At 41.0% G+C, this 22,927-nt stretch overlaps 1 protein-coding gene across 1 annotated transcript; it reads right to left on the bottom strand.

The window, feature by feature from the left end:
• Nucleotides 1–14,160: 14,160 nt before the first annotated feature.
• LOC144682453 (homeobox protein CDX-1-like) lies at nucleotides 14,161–21,252 on the bottom strand. The gene is made up of 3 exons (XM_078544855.1): nucleotides 20,826–21,252; nucleotides 15,472–15,617; nucleotides 14,161–14,352 (listed from the first exon to the last, which is right to left on the bottom strand). The coding sequence occupies exons 1-3, from the start codon at nucleotides 21,250–21,252 to the stop codon at nucleotides 14,161–14,163; spliced, it is 765 nt and encodes a 254-aa protein (XP_078400981.1).
• Between the last annotated feature and the right edge of the window lie 1,675 nt (nucleotides 21,253–22,927).

Here is a 22,927-nt window from a genome sequence, read left to right as displayed (position 1 = left end):
CCCTTGACCTTTTAGTGGTCTAGATGGCAGTGGTCGTGGATTTAGAAGGTGCTGTCTATGAAGCCTTGGTGAATTCCTGCAGTGCGCCTTGTAGATGGTACACACTGCTATTACCGTATGTTGGTGGCGGAGAGAGTGAATGTTTGTGGATGTGGTGTCAATAAGGCGTGCTGCTTTGTCCTGCTTTCTGAGTGCTGTTGGAAATGCAGTCATCCAGGCAAGTGGAGAGCGTCCCATCACACTCCTGACTTGTGCCTTGTAGATGGTGGACAGGCTTTGGGGAGTCAAGAGGTGAGTTACTTGCCAGAGGATTCCTAACCTCTGACCTGCTGTCCTAGCCATACTATTTTTATGGCTAGTCCAGTTCAGTTTCTGGTCAATGGTAACCCCTGGACTGTTGATTGTGGGGGATTCAGTGATGGTATTGCCATTGAATGTCAAGGGGCGATGGTTAGATTCTCTTTTGTAGGAGAGGGTCATTGCCTGGCACTTGTGTGGCACAAATGTTACTTGCCACTTGTCAGCCCAAGCCTGGATATTGTCCAGGTCTTGCTGCATTTGGACATGGACTGCTTCAGTCTCTGAGGAGTCGCAAATGGTGCTGAACATTGTGCAATCATCAGTGAACATCCCCACTTCTGATCTTTGAATGGAAGGAAGGTCATTGATGAAGCAGCTAAAGATGATTGGGCTGAGGCCATTACCCTGAGCAACTCCTGCAGTGATGTCCTGGAACTGAGATGGCTGACCTCCAACAACCACAACCATCTTTCTTAGTGCTAGGTATAACTCCAACCAGAGTAGAGTTTACCCCTGACTCCCATTGACTCCAGTTTTGCTAGGGCTCCTTGATACCACACTCAGTCAAATGCAGCCTTGATGTCAAGAGCTCTCATCTCGGGATTCAGCTCTTTTGTCCATGTTTGAACCAAGGCTGTAATGGGATCAGGAACTGAGTGGCCCTGGCGGAACCCAAACTAGGCTTCAGTGAACAGGTTATTGCTAAGCAAGTGCCGCTTGATAGCACTGTTCCTGGCCCCTTCTATTACTTTACTGATGATCAAGAGTAGACTGATGGGGTGGTAATTGGCCGGTTTGGATTTAACCAGCTTTTTATGTACAGGACATACCTGGGCAATTTTCCACATAGCTGGGTAAACATCAGTGTCATAGTTGTACTGGAACAACTTGACTAGGGGCACGACAAGTTCAAAACTGGGTATCCATGAGGTGCTGTAGGCCATCATCAACCGCAGAATTGTATTCAGCCATAATCTGTAACCTCATGGCCCAGCAAATCTCCCACTCTACCATTATCATCAAGCTGGAGATGCCAAGGTTTGGTTCAATGAAGAATGCAGGAGGGTATGCCAGAAGCAGCACCAGGTATATCTAAAAATGAGCTGTCAGCCTGGTGAAGCAACAACACAGGACTACTTGCGTACCAAACAGTGGAAAGACCATGCGATAGATCTCACAACCAACAGATCAGATCTGAGCTCTGTAGTCCTGCCATATCCAGTTGTGAATGATGGTGGACAATGAAATAACTCACTGGAGAGGGAGGCTTCACAAATATCCCCATCCTCAATGATGGGGGAACCCAGCATATTAGTGCAAAAGATAAGGCTGAAGCATTTGCAACCATCTTCAGCCAGAAGTGCTGAGTAGATGATCCATCTCACCGTCCTCCTGAGGCCCCCCGCATCACAGATGCCAGTCTTCAGCCAATTCAATTCACTCCACGTGATATCAAGAAATCAGAGGCTGGAAATTCTGTGGATAGTAACTCATCTCCCCACTCCTCAAAGCTTGTCCATCATCTACAAGGCATAAGTCAGAAGTGTGATGGAATATTTCTACGTGCCTGGATGAGTGCAGTTCCAACAACACTCAAGAAGCTTAACACCAGCCAGGATAAAGCAGCTCGCTTGATTGGGACCCCATCCACCACTTAAACATTCACTCCCTCCACCACCGACGCACAGTAGCAGCAGTGTGTACCATCTACAAGATGCACTGCAGGAACTCACAGAGGCCCCTTAGCTAGCACCTTCCAAACCCATGACCCCCAATACCTAAAAGGGCAAGTGCAACAGTTACATGGGAACACCACCAAGTTCCCCTCCAAGTCACACACCATCCTGACTTGGAACTAAATCACCATTCCTTCACTGTCGCTGGGTCAAAACCCTGGAATTCCCTCCCTAACAGCGCTGTGGGTGTAGCAAGTCCACATTGGTATGACCGGGATGGGAGGAGTACGCAGTTGATCTCACCACACTACTCCACAGGACACACCATTAGTGTAAATGTTTAATTCACTCATCAAAATGGCCAATTATTTATCTTCATTTCTGTTAGACCCAGAATAAAAGAGACTTTAACCAGGCCTCTTTCAGAATGATTGACATATTATAAAACAAAACTTTTTTTCAAAACAAGTTGCAAGAACTGGTTAACACATCATTTCTAATCTGGAAGTGTAACTATCTATCCCTTTTAAAATACCCCAGCACACACAGACATACACACAAACAAACAAAGGACAAAGAGATAGGGTCCCTGCAGAGATGGGTGGTTAAAGAGAAAACTTTATAAAAAGGTTAAATTTCGCAGGGTTTTGAGGTTGTCAGTTTGGTGCTCCCTCGTGTAAATGTTTGGAGAGTCTCACCAATGGAGCTTCAACATGGAGGAGAATATAGCTGGATCAATCCTTCTTGTCTCAGCCTCTTAGGTTTCCGAAGACAGGCAACTTCCACTGAGATGGGGATTCCTAGCTGGATACTGATAATCATTCTATTTCAACAAGGCAAAGAGAGTGCGAACTGGGCAGGTTAATTTCTCAGTTGATTCCCAACTGAGTGCAAAAAATCCAGTTCAAAACTTAAAGCTCCTCTGTCAGGTGATTTCAGTAAAACACCAGACCTTTGCCTTTAAACCACTTTTTTCCCATCAATTACAGTGATTGCAGTTCAGTAAGCAAACAGTTCCCCTACCCTCACGTGCCATGCCAGCTAGGTGATTTTTTGGAAAAGGCATGCTTGTTCACATTCCAAGGTGAACGTATGACTTTTAAAAAAAATGTCAAGCGTCCAAATAATGCACGGTGCTTCCAAATTTTAAAAGAAAATGCAGTTCTGGAAGATATGGGGCAGAATTTTACACCAGCGTGATTTTACAGTCCCGTCAAAGTCAATGGACTTTAGAATGGCTCGCTTCATTTTATGGCCCTGCCCCTGCTGCAACAGGGCTGCAAAATTCCACCCCTTGGTTCTAACAACATGGACTGCAGTGGTTCAAGGAGATGGTTCACCACCACCTTCCCCAGGGCAGTTAGGATGGACAGTAAATGCTGGCTTAGTCAGTGAGGCCCACATCCTGTGAATGAATCAATTAAAAAACCCATGTTGATTTGCGAGATTCTGTCAATTGCATTAGTTTGAGAAGGTTCTTCAAATGTGTTCCTTTTCTTTGATGCACAGGCTCTGGTTGGAACTTTTTAAAAACCTTTTCATGTCAAAAAGTATTTAATTGGTTAAGGAACTGACAGTTATACACCAATGAAACTGTTAAATGGCTCAGCAATGTTTTTAAAAATCGTTTTCAGTGATTTTAAATCAACTTACTCACAGGATGAGGACTGGCCACCCTTATTAAACATTATTTCTTTTTGGTGATAACCCCATTTTCAGTTGCATTAATGAAACTACATCACTCTTAAATTCATCAACAAATACTTTTTAATGTAAAGAAGAAAAAGGAAACAAGTAAGTTTTATTACACTGTCAGATTCATGGAAAATTTTATGTTTGTGATTATGCAATAGATTTTAGCAAAAACTTGAACTGTAACCTAACCAGTGCAATTTCAAATGCATTCTAGGCAGAATTTCCCAATTACACACTAGTGAAAACTCTACAATTCAAGTCCCGCTTTAGGAACTGTATTACTGATTATCCAGTGCAATGTTGCAAATGTGGGGAGGTGGTTGCATAATGGTATTGTCACTGGACTAGTATTCCAGGGTGATGCTCTGGGGGCCAGGGTTTGAATCCCACCATGGCAGATCATGAAATTGGAATTCAATAAAAATCTGGAATTAAAAGTCTGATGATGACCACAAACCCATTTGGTTCACTAATGTCCTTTAGGAAAGGAAATCTGCAATCCATACCTGGTGACTCCAGACTCACAGCAATGTGGTTGACTTGACCCTTAAAAATGCTCTCTGAACAAGGGCAATTAGGGATGGGCAGTAAATGCTGGCCTAGCCAGTGATGCCCATGTCCCAAAAAAAAGCATCTACTGTACAGGAAACTAAGGACCTGTTTAGGTGATGTAACAGATTCCAATGGTACTTTTTAAAGAAATTCTGTTCTGGCCAAGATTCCTTGCACAAATGAACCATCAAAAATGGGCTTTAACTGTTTATTTATCTCGTATGCTGCTCATGCCTTGTTATCATGTGCAAATGACAACAATATTAACTATATTTCAGGAAGTAATTCTGTGGATGTGAGGTGCTTTGAGATGGTCTGGGGATGTAATAATGCAGTTTGTGGAGTAGGACATAGAAACAGGAGTAGGCCATTCAACCCTCTGCTATTCACAGAGATCACAGCTGATATTCATAATGACTCCATTTACTTGTCTTAGCTCCACATCCCTTAAAAACTTGACTAGCAAGTTCTAATGATTTCAGATTTTAAATTATTAATTGATCTCACATCTACTGCTTTTTGTGAGAGAAAGTTCCTCATTTTATCACCCTTTGCATGAAAATGTGTTTCGCAAATTTTTCTGGAATAGCCTGGCTTTGATTTTGAAGTTATGCCACCTTTTCCTAGCCTCCCATAACAATCTGAATGTTTCTCTCCAATTGCTCCTTTTAAAAATCCAAAAAAGCCTCAATCAAATTCCTTAACCTTCTATATTCCAGGGAATACAAGATTAGTTTATGTAATATCTCCTCATAATTTAACATTTGGCTCCCTGGTAACATTCTGGTAAGTCTACATTTCACAACTTCCAAAAGCCAATTTGTCTCTTTTAAGATGTGGTGCCCAAAATTGCAGAAGTTACCCAGACATAGTCTAGGTCTTTATATCATTGCAGCAAAACTGCCTCCCATTATATTCCAGTACTCTAATTTTAAAGTTAACATTATATTAACCAATTAGATTATTTTTTGACCTAACTAGTATATTTTAGTGAACTGTGTAAATGGACCTTCAATCTCTTTAGACCTCCACTGTTTCTAATTTATCACCATTTAAAAAATACTCTGATTTATCCATTTTTAGTCCAAAATGGATAATCTCACATTTACTTGCACTGAAATCCATTTCCTGCCAATTTGCCTTAATTATTTGACTTAATATATGGATGTCTCTGTAATTTTGTGTCCTGCTTACTACACCACCAATCTTTGTGTTATTGGCAAACTTGAGTCCTATGATTCTTGGCGGGGTGGGGGGGAGTTTTAATTTACAAAAGCCATTTGGTGTGGGAGCAGGTTCAGAGAGTTAAAGGCGCTGAAATTGACAACACATCAGGAAACCAACTCCAACTCTCCGACTTCTGCACTTAATAGTACCACGTAAGCTACCCGTCCCCCCGACCAACCCCTTTCAGGGGTGGGTTGCCAATTTAAATACGTCAATAGGGGTTAAGAGTTTTTTAATCAGGGTTTTCAAACTTAATTCAGGTGGGTGCAGTGGCTTCCCAGGTTTGCTAGAACACTCCTGCTGATCACCTCCTCAGCAATTTCCAGCCATACCTTGTTCCTCTCTTTGGCAGGCTTCTTCCTCCCATTGACAGGGTAGAGTATCTCACCGCAGGCCCTTATAGATGACAGGATCAAGGCCATGGAGGCATCTGGGAAGTGAGTGCAGTCGTGTCACATTGGGACCCTATAACACCAGTTGTTTCTTCTGTACACCACCTCCATAACCCAGCAATTGTCATCTTTACAGTGTTCCTTTTAATAGTCAGTTGAAATAAACTCATGTGAATCACCAGCACATCTGCTCATGCTAATTGATTAACGAACATGGAAATCAGATGCAAATGCAATGCCTGGTTTAAAAATCCACTTACAGGTGCACTGCACTTACCCCAGGTTCCCCATGTTCCCTATTCTATTAGCCATTTAGATTATTTTTTGACCTAACTTGTATATTTTAGTGAACTGTGTAAATGGACCTTCAATCTCTTTAGACCTCCACTGTTTCTAACTTATCACCATTTAAAAAATACACTGATTTATCCATGTACTACTGAGCCGCCACCCCCCCCCCTCCCCCACCACCCCCACTCCAGCATGTCACCACATTAAAATTTCCCATATGATTCCACATGATTCTCTATTGTGTTACCTAAGTCATTAATATAGATGGTGCACAGTTGAAGTCTCAGTACAGGTCCTTGTGGCATAAGAATAGTCACTTCCTTCCAATTTGAGTACATGAACATTTACCCTACTCAATGTTTTCTACTACCAAGCCAATCTCCTAACTAGGTAAATAATTCTCCTTCAATGCCATGAGCTTTGATTTTAGCTAATGGTCTCTTATTCCCCTGACAATGACTTTAGTTACTTCCTCAAAAATTCAACTAGTCTCATTAGACATGCCTACATTTTACACGTCCAGGTTGCCTCTCGCTGATCAGCTCAGCTTTCTCTAAGTGCTCAGTCACTCAGTCCTTCATTACAGATTCCAATCATTTCCCCACAACATATATTACACTAGCAGATCTATAATTTCTTGGATTCTCTCTCACACCTTTCTTAAATAATAGGGATACATTTGCAATTTTCCAATCCGAAGGAACAATTCCTGAATCAAGAAAACTTTGGAAGATTATGACTAAAGCATCTGCAATTTCACAATGTTCAGCACCACTTGCAACTCCTTGGACGCTGAAGCAGTCTCTGCCCAAAAGCAGCAAGACCTGGATGATATCGAGGCTTGGGCTGACAAGAGGCAAGTAACATTCATGCCACACAAGTATCAGGCAATGACCATCTCCAACAAGAGAGAATCTAACCATCGCCCCTTGATGTTCAACGGCATTACCATCACTGCATCCCCAACTATCAACATCCTGGGGGTTACCATTGACCAGAAATTGAACTGGACTAGACATATAAATACTGTGGCTACAAGAGCAGGTCAGAAACTAGGAATCCTGTGACGTGTAACTCACCCCCTGACTCCTCAAAGCCTGTCCACCGCTTACAAGGCACAAGTCAGGAGTGTGATGGAATACTCCCCATTTGCCTGGATGAGTGCAGCTCCCACAACACTCAAAAAGCTTGATACCATCCAGGATAAAGCAGCCCACTTAATTGACACCAGTTGCACTAACATTCACTCCCTCCACCACCGACGCACAGTAGCAGCAGTGTGTACCATTTACAAGATGCACTGCAGGAATTCACCAAGGCTCCTTAGACAGCACTTACCAAACCCACGATCACTACCATCTAGAAGGACAAGAGCAGCAGATAGATGGGAACACCACCACCTGGAAGTTCCCCTCCAAGTCACTCACCATCCTGACTTGGAAATATATCGCTGTTCCTTCACTGTCGCTGGGTCAAAATCCTGGTACTCCCTCCCTAACAGCACTGTGGGTGTACCTACACCACATGAACTGCAGCGGTTCAAGAAGGCGGCTCACCACCACCTTCTAAAGGGCATCTAGGGATGGGCAACAAAATGCTGGCCCAGCCCGCAAAGCCCACATCCTGTTAATGAATAAAAAAAATATATTTTCAAAATGTTGCATGAGCCATTTCCTAGATGGACATGTTATACAAAAAGTAGGTAACTTGGACAACCTACAGCAGGCACTGGAGGAGTACCACCACTGGTGCTTCCAAATCCTGTAGCATGAAATGTGGTCCAACTCCTTTCCCAAGTCCCCTTCCAAGCCAATATGCCAAGCACTGAGGCACTAATCACTCAAAACCAGTTCCACTGGCTCAGACATGTCATTTGTATGCCTGACAGCAGACTCCCTAAGCAACTGTTCTATTTGGAACTCGGTCATGGCAGGAGACTCCCAAGAGGACAACGGAAATGCTTTAGGGATGTCCTCAAAGCATCTCTGAAGAGATCAAACATCCCCGACAACGCAGAAGGAGTCCCTGGCTTGTGACAGACCAAAATGGAGAAGGTTCATTCAGGAAGGGACTCAACATATAGAGGCTTCATCGGGAACATGTAGAGGTGAAGTTGAAACATCAGAGAGAGTGCACAAACATTCAACTCCTCATCTGCCCAATCCTTCAAGCACCAGCTGCCCCACATATGGAAAAGTGTGCAGATGGTGTGTTGGATTTATCAGCCATCTCAGAACCCATCGATCCAGAGTGGAAGCAAGCCATCCTCAACCCCAAGGGACTGCCTTTTAAGAAGTAATAGGAAATGTAGCACACAGCAAGCTATGTGATAATGACCAGATAACTCTGTTTTTAGTGATATTGATTGAGGTTAGATTAGTGATACTAATATTGATAAATATTGGCTCTGGACAGTGGGTTTAACTCCACTGCCCTCCTTCAAAACATTGCTATTGAATCTTTTACATCCAACTGACAGGACCGGACCTCGGGTTAATGTTTAAACAAACGACCTTAGTACTGCCCTAGGATGTTAGCTGAGATTTTTGTGCTTAAGACCCTGGACTGGCACTCGAACCCTCAATTTTTGATTGACAAGATAGAGTGGCACCAACTGAGCCACGACTGACACCAAATTTCCAAATTGGTGAGTCGCCTAACATATTCACGGTCTGGCAATGGACAAAACCGGATATTTAGGTGAACGGATGTTAATAATTATATATGAATTACAGATAAGCAAAGCTCTACTTACCCTTCGAAGCACACCAGGAATAAAGACGATGCCATACTGCCCCCTGTTGGGTAGAACTGATCTAGACAGCTGGGGGGCGGAGAGATTCCCACCTTGGTTGATAAAATAACCAAAGCGTTAGGAAGAATTTACCACAGATATGGAAGGGCTTCGCCAAAGAGATTGACTAAATAATCTTTTCAAACATTCCAAATGCAATATTAACCAATATTTATGCGCCTGATATTATAATAGATACTTGAAAATTGGTTACGACGCCTGTACCTGAAATCTTCCATGGTCCGTTAAAGTTGCATTGTAAATAATGTTTATTCCCAGTAAAGTGCACAGAGAACTTTGCGGTACTGACTGTAATGCAATATTAATGAGTGTAACAGGAAGAGCAATAACCTATCGGGCTGCTGCCTTTTAAATCCTTAATGAGCCAGCTCATGCTCAGTGCCACCATATTAGCGAGCGAAACTAGATGACATTCCTGGTACATTGAAATGCACTCTGGAAAAAAATGGGAAATGTTTAAGATCTTAGCGGTCCTGTAATAAGCAACTGAATTAATAGTTTCTAAAAGGAATTTGGTCCAGCAAAAAGGTCAGCAGTTTAATGTCAGAGTAAGCAAATGTTGACATCTTTCGTCCAAATAATGCCGCCAGAAAGGTTCACTTCCAAAACAGTTGCAAGCAGCAGCAAATACTGGGACCGTGTCATGAGAAAGGAGGGCATTTATTAGGAAGGAATCCTAGGCGATTTGTTTCCAAAATTGCGTACCTAACCTCGTGTTTACTGTTCTGAACAAGTGGCCCATTACCGGAAGCAAGTTGATACGAATGGAAGTAGCCCAAAAGGGAAGATAGCCGGCGAGCTGCTGTGAAACCTACAGAACATGAACTTAGATATAATAGGGCCCTTACGGGAGTTTGAGAGCTCTGGTCAATGTTCCTAACCTGTCAGAAGAGCCTTCTGTGACCTGAAGTTTTTTTTCTGAAGAAGCGATTATATGTGATTTTACACTACTCCTGGAGTGATTTAAAAGTGATTGTAGCAAGAACCAAATTGAATGGATAATGAACAGTCTCTCCTGTGCCAAATTGGATGAGAATACATTTTCAGAAGTCTTTATTATTCTAATTCATGTCCATGGAATCTAATTGTGTTTACAAATCTCAATTGTACTGATTTGCACACCAATCACTTCCTCTTCAATTGCCTGAGTGCTAATTAATCATTTATATATTATGGTCTAGAAAAATTAAACGTAAAAGTCTAAAATGCCCCTAACCTCTGTCATAAAATGACTTTATGTAAACGAATCATGTTTCAGACTATAATTAAATTACCAAAAATTAAAAATTACAGAGCATTGCAATTATTAATAAACAATTCAAGATTTTATAATATATATATGATCGTGACAAATGGGCATCGCTGACACGGCCAGCATTTATTGACCACCCCTCATTTGTCCTTGAGAAAGTAGTGATGAGCTGCCTTCTTGAGCCACTGTAGTCCATGTGGTTTGGGAACACTCACAATGATGTTAGGGAGAGAGTTCCAGGACCCAGTGATGGTAAAGGAGGAACTATGATTGAGTTCTGAGTCAGGATGTGTGTGACTTGGAGGGGAACTTACTAGTGGTATTCCCATGTACATGCTGCCCTTATCCTTCTAGGCGGTAGAGGTCACGGGTTTAGAAGCTGCTGTCCAAGAATCAATGGCAAGTTGCTTCATCTTGTAAATGATACATACTGAGGCCATTCTATGCTGGGGGTGGAGGGAGTAAGTGTTTAAGGTAGTGGATCGGATACCAATCAATCAAACGAACTGTTTTGCCCTGGATGACGATGAGCTGCACTCATCCAGGCAAGTGGGAAGTGTTCCATCACACTCCCGACTTGTGCCTTGTAGATGGTGGACAGGCTTTGGGAAGTCAGGAGGAGAGTTACTCTCCACAGAATACCCAGCCTCTGACCCACACTTCTCGCCCGGGTATTTAGGAGGCTCATTTAGGTTTCTGGCCAATGGTGACCTCCAGGATGAAGACAGTGCGCAATTCAGCGAAGGTCGGGGAGAGGCGGTTAGATCATCTCTCCTTGGAGATGATGATTGCCTGGCATTTGCGGGCACGGATCTATTATCACTTATCAGTCTAGGCATGAATGTTCTGCTCTTGCTGAGTGTGGAAATGAATTGGAGAAGCTGCTAGAAATGGGTAGGTGATGTCTGTGCGAACTATGTCAATATTCAGGGCGTTTTTCATTAAATCAATTCTATTTCAAACCTCAATATTTTGCCGCCAATACTTTATTTTACAAATTATTCCAAGCAAGTGAATTATTGAGTAGTCATATCTTTTTAGTATCTTCTAAATGTCTTCTTTATTCATCTCCCATTTATCTTCCCTGTTCCAGTATTCTTAAATTCCCCTTAACTATGTTCTGACTGTAAAAGTCGAATTTTTCTTTTTTTCCGTCCCGCCATTTTTTAAATTTAGGATCATTGTTTTATTGTTCTGTCCTATACCACTTCTGATATGAGTCCATTCGAGTTTGTAGTGTGCTGCCCAAAACTGAGCATAGGAGCTTAAAGCTGCTACAGCTGCCAGTCTGTGACAGCAGAGTCCGGGACCAGCCAGGCAGGTAACCAACTGACATGGCTTCGCTTTCATCGAGCTGGAACTTTCGTAACTGCTCTTGGCGAGGAGAGGGTTCTGTGCATATGTGAATATTTGCAGGTGCAAAGTGCCATCCCAAGAATTAAAATACAAACATTTGGAAAGCGGCGAGGTCCTGCTTTTACGTTTAACTTGTCAGCACTTTATAATGTCTCGCGGTGTTCAACCGTTTAAGACAGGGCCTGAGACATAAGGCAGCAAGCACATTGTTAAACCAGATTTCAGCACCACAAAGATGTCAAAACATTCTGGTCGGTAAAATACCCAAAGGCTGCGAAACTCCTCCTACAAAAGGTTCACAAACCGCGTGGCCCAAGATCCAGGGTACAAACGCCAACACTAAACTTACATTGCAAACTGATCCAGCTCTTCTCATAACCCGTGGGGCTGTATTTATGCTACTGTTCTGACTGTATATCGCAACATGCTATTACATTTTCTCGGTTATTTGACCACGTTGGCTGGCCATTGAGAGTAGCATGCCTATTTATTATTCATTAGCTTGATGTCTGGATGTGCAAATTCATTGATTTCATCTCAACATATTAATCTTTTTAAAAAATCCATGTAAAGTTAAATTAGTGAAGCGTTGCGGATGTGTAGGGACCTTAAAGCTGATGTTTCATTTGAATGGAAGACAAGTTTAAAGGTGCTGAAGGGTCTGTTTAACCACATTCCTGGTGTAGATCACATAAACATTAAACCATAAGAGGTTATTAAAGAGGCAAATAAAATGCAGTTTTCTCCTACAGAAACGTGTTTTTTTTTAAATTCCTGAATTATTCCAATGTTTCTCAGGCTTATTTAATAAGTGGCAACAATTAGTTGTAGAAAACCGATTTGCTTCGAAATAGGTACTTTTGGATTAAATGTTTAATTCCAAGAGTTTCTCAGATATTTTTCAAATGTGCTGACTGGCCTTGTATGTTCGTATATATGTTCCTATATACCGCAGTCGCACTGCATAACTTTCATTGGTTTTAATATGCTACCATTGAATATTGGTATTTTTTGTCTGAATTGATAAGTTAGCGTCTCATTACTCAATATTGTGAACGGCCTTACTGAAGAACTAATGTGTCGCTCTATATTTCACGCTGCTTTTCTTCCAAGTAGAAAGGCACTAGTTCCATTGGCGCATATTACTGCACTCTTTTGCAAACTTTTAATCTCCACCAGCAGAACAATGCTGACTTTTGCCCTGTAACCATTGTACAAACAACCCTTCTGCTCAGGGTTTGCCACCAAACACAGTTTATGGTCTGCCGTTTCACAGCAACGCATAGCAACGCCAGTTAACTCATCGGCAATAAGATCAATTATCTACCTCTATTTATTCGATAGCAAGTAGGAAGTATCAAAGTACGTTTTCCAGTACAATGAACAAAGTGATAATGTGACCTAGTCTACCCCTGAAAACAATCAGCGGACTCTCTCGTGCCAATCGGTATAAAGGTTAAAGAGTCTGAGTGTCAGTGTATTAAATTAAATTTCTCTAAATCTGTATTATTAATTTATTATTGAACAAAAATAAAAGAAACACAAGTTAAATGCAGACTTGCATGTTGTTGGGCCAGAGAACTGTTATAGTATTTATAACTGAGGTGTACCGTTCACCTTTCGCATTCAGTGAAAATTAAGATTGAAGTGTAATCCTGCCAAATAATATGGCAATTTGCAAGAAGGCCCCCACATTCAATCCACACGGCTAATTGCCAGGGCATTATAACTGCAATTTTCAGAAAAAGGTTGAACATTGTGGATTTACTTGTGCAGTACAGATGAAGCATTAGCAGATCGTTAAGCAATTGTCGGTGAGCTCACTATTGTAAAACCAATCCATTAACTTCTGTGAAAGTGCTTTTCTCTCTTTCCAAATCCAACCAAAACAGATGATTTACTACTTCAATACCCTACAGCCATCACAGCAACAAGAATGTGAGACGCCCCCGCCCCTCCGCCCCCAAATAAAACAGTACTGCAAAATTACAATTAACTTCCCAACATCTCGTAAAATAAATCAAATTCTGTGATTCGGAATTCAAACTTTGAAATCTACATTGCAATAAACTAATCTGTTTACAACTAGCGTATTAGATTTACAAAAGTGTTTTTGAAGGGGAAAATATGGAATTTATATACATCGAAAGCTGGGGGAAACAAAACAACTGAAATAAGGACAATCCAGTTCGGGAGAATTTCTGGGAAGGAAGGAGATTCACATTTGAAATACACTGATAGTATTTCTGTGATCCAAACCCAACAGCTGACAACTATATTAAACACAACATTTCACTGCTTTATAGCCTGAAGCACACAGGAAAAATATCCAAGTTACAATCTGTTCACATTGTCGGTATACCCGTGGCAAATCTTCAATGTCCTTTAGCGATCACAATCTCATAGCTACTGTTGAAGTCTGGAATAAAATGTCCAAACAATGTCAGATATAAAAAGTCCAATGCTTCCATAATGTATCCCTGGAGTGCTGTAAAACGTCTTTTTGGGCACCGATGAATCTGGAGCTCCTCGCTTTAAGAGGTTTACACTTCCCCCACCCCACCTACTCTGTCTCTTTCTGTATCTGAAAATCTGAAACGGTGTTCATTGAGAGACGGTGCCAGGTAAGACGCCTCCGTTGGCTGCCAGTACTCCGCCGTTAGTAACCGAAAGAGGAGCGGCTGTCCCGGGAGGAACTGGGCTGAGTTGGGCCGACCCCTGCTGAGACTGTTGTTGCAACTTCTTCTTCGTCAGCTTTCGCTCTTTTGCTCTTCTATTCTGAAACCAGATCTTTACCTGAAAATGTCAAATGAAGAATAATTTAGTGCAATACCAGAAATGCAGTTTCTCTTTAAGTTGTGTTAAAAGGATCGTTGTTCCGCGGGTAAGCGCGGGGACTAGGTCATTTAGACTACTTAAATTACAAAGAAACGCCAACTCAATAAATGTTCATAATTTGAACAACATTGTTAAATACATGAGAAGTATAATCCCTGTTACGTTGCTTTTTTATGCCTTAGTTTTTGCTCGAGTAACAACAGACCTGCATTTTAATCGGTCTTTATTTTTACTCGCCCTGCACATATAATTATCTTTATCTGCTTGTGGTAAAAGTATTCAGCGGGTATTTTCTCCTCTCTTAAGAAACCAGCCAATTTGGGGTGGAAATCGAGCGGTGTCAAAAACGAGATGGAGGAGCACTGTTAGAAATGTGAGACATCACAAATATAATGACATGAGTTGAAGTTTCTAACTGGAATTGGATGGACGGTGGGTTTATATTTTGTTATGGACTGCGTTTTACAATGCGAGACGCTGCTATAGCCCAGCTGTTCTCTGGCACCACATACGATTTGGCCAGTGACATTGCGGAATTAATGTTCAATTTACTAAATTAGCATTTCTTTGTTACTGATTTTGAAATCACAGCGGCAAATTTGCTAGTCATGTATTGCACAGGGTTTGTGTTGAGTGGAAGTTTAGAATCTCTTCTGTTCATGAGCTCCCTAACCTTAATTCTGGGCCTCTGGTGTGGAATCACTAACACTGGATGCCCCGATATAGATGAAATGTTTAGGGATTGACTCCCTATATAGTTGTAACTCAAAAATTTGAAAGGACATCTTTGAGTAAACTGCCACCTGTTTAAAAAAATCACATTTCAAGGTTTATACAGAGAAATTACAGCTACTGAATACATTATGAGTTCATCTTCAAAAGTAATCTTCAAACTTTTCTGTGGTTTACGGATTTATCCACTCTCAATCAGAGATGGGAAAAGAAATGGGTTTAGATATTGCTGCCACGATAAAATATGCAAGATGATCTGAATATGCCGTGAATGCGACCAAGTGGCGGCTCCTTGACTTCTTGACTTGTCTATTGAAGGAGCGCGGTTCCAGTTCGGTGACTGACCTGCCTCTCAGAAAGCCCCAGATTAACTGCCAGCTCCGCTTTGCGCCGGATAGTGATGTAGCGGCTATAATGAAACTCTTTCTCTAGCTCCAGTCTCTGGTGATCTGTATACACCACCCGATATTTGTCCTTTGTTCTCGTTTTATCTGCAAGATAAAAGGAGCAGAAACCTATATAATAAAAACGAAATAAATTCTGTATTATTGTGATGTCGATTCTCTAGCATTGATGAAACAATCGAACTTTTATAGAGGTATAAAATGGAATACTTATTGTAGTTAATTAGGTAGTTAAGTATCAGATAAATATTATTGAACGTGCAATGGATTCGTTTCTCCTATTGACTTGTTGTGAGCTGATCTGAAAACAATTTCCGACAAACATTGATAGCTACATGAAGACCTTCCGAAATGCTGTGCCCGTGATACTAGCAGATACAACGGCCTCTTGTAGGTTTATACATTTATTTTCAGAGTTTACGAGAGAAATGTTAGCATTTTCAGCTCCCCCGTGATAACCGAGAATTGCTGCATTTAAAGGCAATTAATTTGAAGTGCTCAAAAAAAACGGAAGAAAAAACACGTCTTTGCAAATTAGATTAAAAGGTTACATGAGGTCAATCGATAGCTGAACCCAAATGCATAAGCAGGGTACAAAATATAGGAGCCTACAGTGTACCATAAAATCACCACCCCCCCCACCCCCCGACCCAGGAGGCAAAACATATTCTAAATATGCCTAAACAAAAACAGAATTACCTGGAAAAACTCAGCAGGTCTGGCAGCAGAGGCCTAACCTCTCTCCTAACTATACTTCAGTTCTGCCGAAGGGTCATGAGGACTCGAAACGTCAACTGTTTCCTTCTCCACCGATGCTACCAGACCTGCTGAGTTTTTCCAGGTAATTCTGTTTTTGTTCTAAATATGCCTGCCTGGTTTTAATTCTATTCCTATCTCCGAATGCTTCTTTGCCCAATTCTATTCTCAACCACCTACTGCTGCCTAGCATCGACTTTCTAACGTTTAAATTTGAAAATTGCCCCGCACTCCTGTATCATATTTTGTCCCTGGCCAAATGATCTTTCGAAAAGTGCACAGATCCATGAAGTTGTTGCATAACAAACGGCACCCGCCTCATTTTCTGGCAGATCAAAAATGTCTTTCATTTTCTCAGAACAAGTTTTTGGTTAGAGGTGGAACTTCGAGCCTTCTATCATCAGGTGCATCTTCCGACCCAGACTTCTCATCTTACTAATTGGGCACCTCTGACATAGTGTGTCCTTGTTTTACAATGAAGGAAATTTTACACTGGCGGAGGAGGCCGGAAAATCGGAGTCAAAATGATTAAAGGTTCTGAGGCAAGATTGGAAAGAGCTTGATCAAAATCCCGAAGGTTTTTCAATTTGTTTCCCTGAGCATTTTAAGTAACTCAGATTGATTTATTTCACAAGTGACTATCCGATTTTGATCGTCACCAACGGCGAAAGTGCATCATCACACAAGGCCAAATTTCAGATTGAGATTTCATAGCCAAAGCCGCTTGTGTTAATCAATAATGAATATGTAGGAAAAATATTAATCCCGGGTATGTATTGTTTAGGTCAAAGCTAGGCCAGTTTGAAGTAACCTCAAGAGCTAATCGAAATCGAAATGACTTGACCCACATCCTACCAAACGAATGCCAAGGCTTGTCAATAATACAGTTCACTGGTTTGATCGTGGTATTTTGGGGAGGCGGGGGAAGGAGGTGACATTAGTTCGTGTGCATTTTGGTAAAATAGACAACAGTCAAAAAGGTTCAAAGAAAGTAAAGGGCCGATAAACTAAACATTAAGATAACTTGCACCACAAAAATCTGCGGCAAATAAGGCATTTGAGCCTCCTGGGAATGTTCACCTTCTCCAAAAAAAAAGCAGGTGAAAATGAAACCCTCCTGAGACCTAAGGCAAGGTTCCTAACATCTAATCTTCCCATTGGCAATACAAGACCAACAGGTGAGTTGCGTGAGGTGCAGCTGGGTTCACGTGTCAGGATGGGAACTGCTTAAAAATACAGCGTAGATGCAACTTGTTGTATGGGTGGATATAAAATCGGATTTAATAATTGCGCTCGTTTATTTATTTTGCTGTGATTAGAATCAGGCATTATTCAAGCTCTTGTCTTTTTTTTTTGCTTGTGGTTCGATGCTCAATGCCGGCAGGCTGACTTTGTTCAGGTAATTCGCTGCAAACCACAACAAAAGCACCCCGCGAAGTAACATGTCTGATCCGGGGAATCTGTATACAGCTGTTTAAAGGAGAACACGGCTCAAACAATGCAGTACAAGGCGATCTTATCAAAGAGAATTTTTCAATGAGGGAATAACAAACCCATTCTGTTTGAATTACCACTCTGGAACAAATGGCGGCCAAAAGCTTTCATCACAAGCCTCGGCACATTTACATTTAAAACCCAGTTCCTAAAGAATGCTCAAGAATTTCAATGGGAACCTGCATCAAAGATCAAGACTGGGTATTGGGGCGGGGGCGCGCATACAGGCATTTTTAGAACGCGAAAAAAAAATGGATCTGACAAATGTACTTTTAAAAAGACACATTAATCATCTAAAAACACATGGCTTATCTCGGGGAGCAAGAATTACACAGATAATCCCTGGATGCTGAATGGAAGGGTCAGCGAACCCATTGGGAACCTCATCAGGTTCTCGATTATATTTTTCTTTGCGTTTACACAAAACGTAATTCTGTATAAACTTGATAAAAAGTAAAATAAAAACACACTTTCAAAAAGACATAAATTGGAGCTTGAACAAACTCGAACTTATAAATATTTATTTAGGGTAAAAGGAAACCTTATTTTTAGACTTCGCCTTTGCTTTCTTTTACCCAGAATTACTTAGTAAATTGGAGACTATTTCATTTGCAATTCGAACTGCTTCAGTTTCTAAATTTTAGTAGTGAGTTGTGCCTCTTTTCCTAACTATTATTCTGAATTTAGAACATGAATATACTGGAAAATGAATGGCCGCAGGTTTAACAGGAGATTAATGTATAGATGAGGATATTCACTCAGGATGGGACTCACTGACTGATTATTTTGAGGCATTGGAATAGTTTTTAATACATTTTAAATAAAGTTAGACCTCTGCGATAAGGTAATTTTCTTTTTATTGTTATTATCCATTTATGTGTAATTTTTGAATGAATGACTAATGTATGGGCAATAAAGTGAAACTGAATTGAACTGAATTTGTATCGTGATTTCACAGAAATGCTTTTTTTTAAAAGCTCATTGACATACAATATAAGTATGTCACGGATAACACTTCGTTAGTCGGAATGAGTAACATTTATTGTTCTGTGATGGCCTGGGAACTGAATGGGATCATGCAGAAATGTCAAAATTCTTTATTTGCTGCGAAACTCGCCATCCTTTTCCGGGAGATAGACGGAACAATAGGCTGGGACTGGCAGAAAAAGGTGTATATCAAAGCATTCAACCTTGAAAGGCCCTGACACATAAGAGAGCAGTCATCAGTCTGCAGTTTGAAGAAAGGGAAATAACATAAATAAATTAAAGAGATCTGGGCTCCATGCAAGTCTTCAGTCTAAAATAAATCTACATTACAACTAAGGCCGGCGCCTGGTCGTGCAGCCTCTTTACATTTTAGTTTTCGCATTTGACCTATTCCCCAAGAGCTGAACCGGCATCTTTATCTTCCTCTCGGCCATCGAGGTTGGGGGACATCGCAAGTGAAAGGTGCAATTCTTCTTCGGTGCAACAGGCCTCTGAGGTTTCACTTCTAACCGTCAAAAATAGACCTCAAAAACAGCTGAGAAATATAGATTTTGCAATCATTTCATTTCTCCGAATCTCTATGTCAAATCAATGATGTTAAATGCTAGCCAAGCCTAGATGCCTCCTCCTGCAGAGCTAGATAACCACAAGAACGTGTTATTTTGGAATACTGGTTGAAGAGTTCATAAGGGCGAAACCATTACTTATACGTTGGTCCACAAACCGGGATAAGCGAAACTTGGTTGTTTCTCGGAGTGCCTTGGAAAGATTTTGTGGAATTCTTGGTGAACGGGGCTGGGGTTCAGGGGATGCAGAGTTACAGTACACTATGCAAGTAGTAACCAGTGTTCAAATTGGCTATTCATAAAAGTATACAGTTGCTTAATGCTTGGAAAATAGCGGGTACTAATAAGAGTATTTGCTTAATGACACAGAAACAATTGTCAGGCGACACTGTTCAGTGATTTATATGGGCCGAAATTGGTTATAAAGTCTTCGAATGTCGATAACAGGGTTTGGAATTATTGCAATTAAAGTATGTCTCCACATTTTAAGACTCTTATCAGGATGCTAATGAATAAATTAAGGTGAAAGAAAGCAGGAGGAATAGCAGCCACAAAAATGCGTTACAAATTTACTGCCATTTATTTATACATTAATAATGATGTTATTATGCTGCCCTGTTGCAGCCAGTGTCCATGTGAGAAAGTACCGACGATAACAAATGCTGTTAACCTTGCAGCACAATGCATACATGGAACTGGTCTTTCAGATAGCATTATGGAAAGCATTCTGACAAGATATCGCCTCCTCATTTATTAGTGTTTAAGCGGAATTTCCTGACAGTTTGACAGCGAATGGTACATACTATAAATAGATGATTGGTACATATTGGTACATTGGCTTTCTACATCAGGATCCCCCTTGCAGTTCTGACGAGTCTCTTCTTAAAGGTAAGAAAGGCTGTGTTTTTAAAAATAACACGCTGTTTATTATACAAAGAATTTGAACAGAGGACTGATTCGCTCTTACAGAGTTGTAAAATTAAACTACTTTACTGTATTAGGCTCCTTTCGGGGATGAAACCGGGCTTCAGCAATATTTATTGACATTGGTTCCGGTGCAGGGAATCCGAGTTGATATAGTGCTTGTGAAAAAACAGTGCGATCAGATGCGGTTGGGTTTGCGGCAGTGGAATTGTTCCAAGCACATTTTCTTGCCTAGGATTCCCCCTTATACTATGTAAGTTAGAGGACTTAATCAGACTACTTTTCTTCACATTTTGCATATAAAAAATAAAGCGTAATACGATGACAATTCTGGAGAAAGCACTCCATGGCCTTTACTTTTAAGGATTGGTCTCCTCTCTACAAATAAGCGATTTAGGCAGGCAGCAAACTTTAACAGCAGCTGTAAGGGAATCTTTACAGCAGAAATGCATGCAAGCCACGCTTTTTGCACCGTTATGCTATGGGGGGAGGTGAAAGCACTCCGGTAGCAATATGAAAGGGGAGTACAATCACATTCAGCTGGGAGTTTTAGGACACACAATCTTACCCGTAGCTGATAGCTGTTGGTTTGGTTTCCTCATCCATTGGTAAGGGTTGCGTCTTTGGCTGTTGGGAGAATGCTGTTCCAAAAGGTTATTGTTTAGAGGCTGGATCGCAGCAGATCCCGGGCCCTGAACCGAGCTATAATCTGTCGGGTTGTAAGACAGAGTCCCTGGTGAAGTGTTGATGGCGTGGACCGTGTTTGTAGGTGCCGCGTAAGCACCCCAGTCCTCCCGGGAAGGGCCATAAGGAGAAGGCCAGGGCCCTGAAGATTGAGGGTGGTTGTCCAAGTTTACCCCAGGTACATGATAACCAGCATACTCCGGGTACTGCGGTGGGCTGACGAAATTCTGGGCGCCCAGGTTGATGCCAGAATGCCGGACGGATCCTGAGTACATGCTCATGTCTTTATCCAAAAGATAGCTCACGTACATGTTGGCGATAGGGCGCAATCGGCATGCTGCTTTAGAGAAATCCAGATTCTTACTCTCAGGACCTTCTTTTTCCTGGTTTGCCTTTAACAGTGTCTCTCCAAAGGCGATCAGGGCGATCCGCCCGTGTCCCACATGATTAACGATTGTTTACAAGCTTCTATTAGTAATGGCAAACTAAAGGCAGGTGACGTCAACTAATTCGTATAGCCAAAGATTTGCATTTAAAAAGATAAGGAGACAGGGGTGACTCGATCAAGAGCTGCATATTCAACCAAGTATTGTTTGAGAAGCTTTCTCCTTCTATCCCAACCTTCCGCACTTTAACCTCAATGCTCCTGATACCAAAATCATTAATCACATTCAGAAACTTTAAAAAAAACCTTTGGAAGGTTAACTGGTTCTGCAGGAGTGACTCAGACAGGAATCGTGGAAGGGACTCAGTCACACAAGGTTCAAAAGACGGCAGATTTGTCCAGTTACAGATTACATCACGGATCTATTAAGTATTCATTTTAAGCTATATTAGAGAGAGAGAGCAAATAACTGGTCTCGGGATGAATCGGCCTGAACACATTACACCAGCTTAATAAAAGCTAATTGTAAAGCATAGTCAAATACTTTACTGTTATGTATACTGGACAGTGAGGAACCAAAATAAGACTCAAATACCAATAAAATATATCGGTGTCTTTGGAAGGCGCTGCAATCTCGAAAGCTAACTAAGGCTTATCTGTGTTCTGACATTTCAGAATTTAGGGCGCAGTGACCATAAAATAAAATTCCTCACAGAGAGGCATTTTACGAAAAAATGACTTTGGCAACGAGTGAATTCTCAGTTAGAAATTTGCGAAAAACGAGTGGGAAATGTATTAATTTTGCAGTGCGCTCACTCCCTTTGGTAGGACAGGAAGCGGGGTGAACTTGCATTGCAATAATTATCATTCGACGAATGCTAAATATTTAATTGAGTAATATAAGGTTGCAGGTTCACAAGACAACAGCGGATTAGTGTCTTGTTGATGTATTGCCTAGGGTCCACGATTCTAATAAGGAGACGTTTTACACCTACGACTTACTTGAACTGAAATAGTTTTAAGGGAAATAGACGGAATTTGATCGAATAAATGGTGTGTCGATAATTTTAAACTGGCAAATTATCAAAAAAATCTTCAGAGGCAAAATGATTATTCAGACATGCTGGTAAGAATCTGAATAAACAGAGCAAAATGCATAGACATATTTCATAGGAGAGGGAACATAAACTAGATTGGTCACTAATTTTCTATAAATAGGATTTCGAGATTTTTTTTAGCATTTTTAGTTTGATTTCACTTGCAAAGTTATTATTTCAAATAAATTTCAAGGCATTGAATATGCAATTTTGTATCTAATACTGTTTATTAAACTATTGACTGGGCAAAGAGAGTTTTGTTACTCTTTTTAAAAAAAACACACTAGAACGCACGGAAGCGGTTCCCCAGAAACACCCGAATAGAAACTAATCGTTTTGGTTGATTCGTGTATATTGAAATCTAGAAGTCGAAGAATTTTTGAAAATTAATCGTGCCAGATCGCTGCATATAAGTTTCATACTCGTTATGTTTAAAGTTGATCTTTTCCCTTGACGTTGAGGTACTCAACAGTTGCCCGCAAATGTTTCCCAAATTTCAAAATG

This window comes from Cetorhinus maximus, chromosome 7 (assembly GCF_964194155.1).
Source record: "Cetorhinus maximus chromosome 7, sCetMax3.hap1.1, whole genome shotgun sequence".
NCBI lineage: Eukaryota > Metazoa > Chordata > Chondrichthyes > Lamniformes > Cetorhinidae > Cetorhinus > Cetorhinus maximus.
This window is presented reverse-complemented; position numbering and strand designations above follow the sequence as displayed.

Bases quoted from the DNA above. Each gene is read 5' to 3' on its own strand.
- LOC144682453 (XM_078544855.1), bottom strand. From the start codon at position 21,252: ATGTACGTGAGCTATCTTTTGGATAAAGACATGAGCATGTACTCAGGA. The intron at 15,618-20,825 runs GTAAGATTGTGT...TTTATCTTGCAG, and splicing joins CCAACAGCTATCAGCTACGG to ATAAAACGAGAACAAAGGAC. The intron at 14,353-15,471 runs GTCAGTCACCGA...TGACATTTTCAG, and splicing joins TGGGGCTTTCTGAGAGGCAG to GTAAAGATCTGGTTTCAGAA.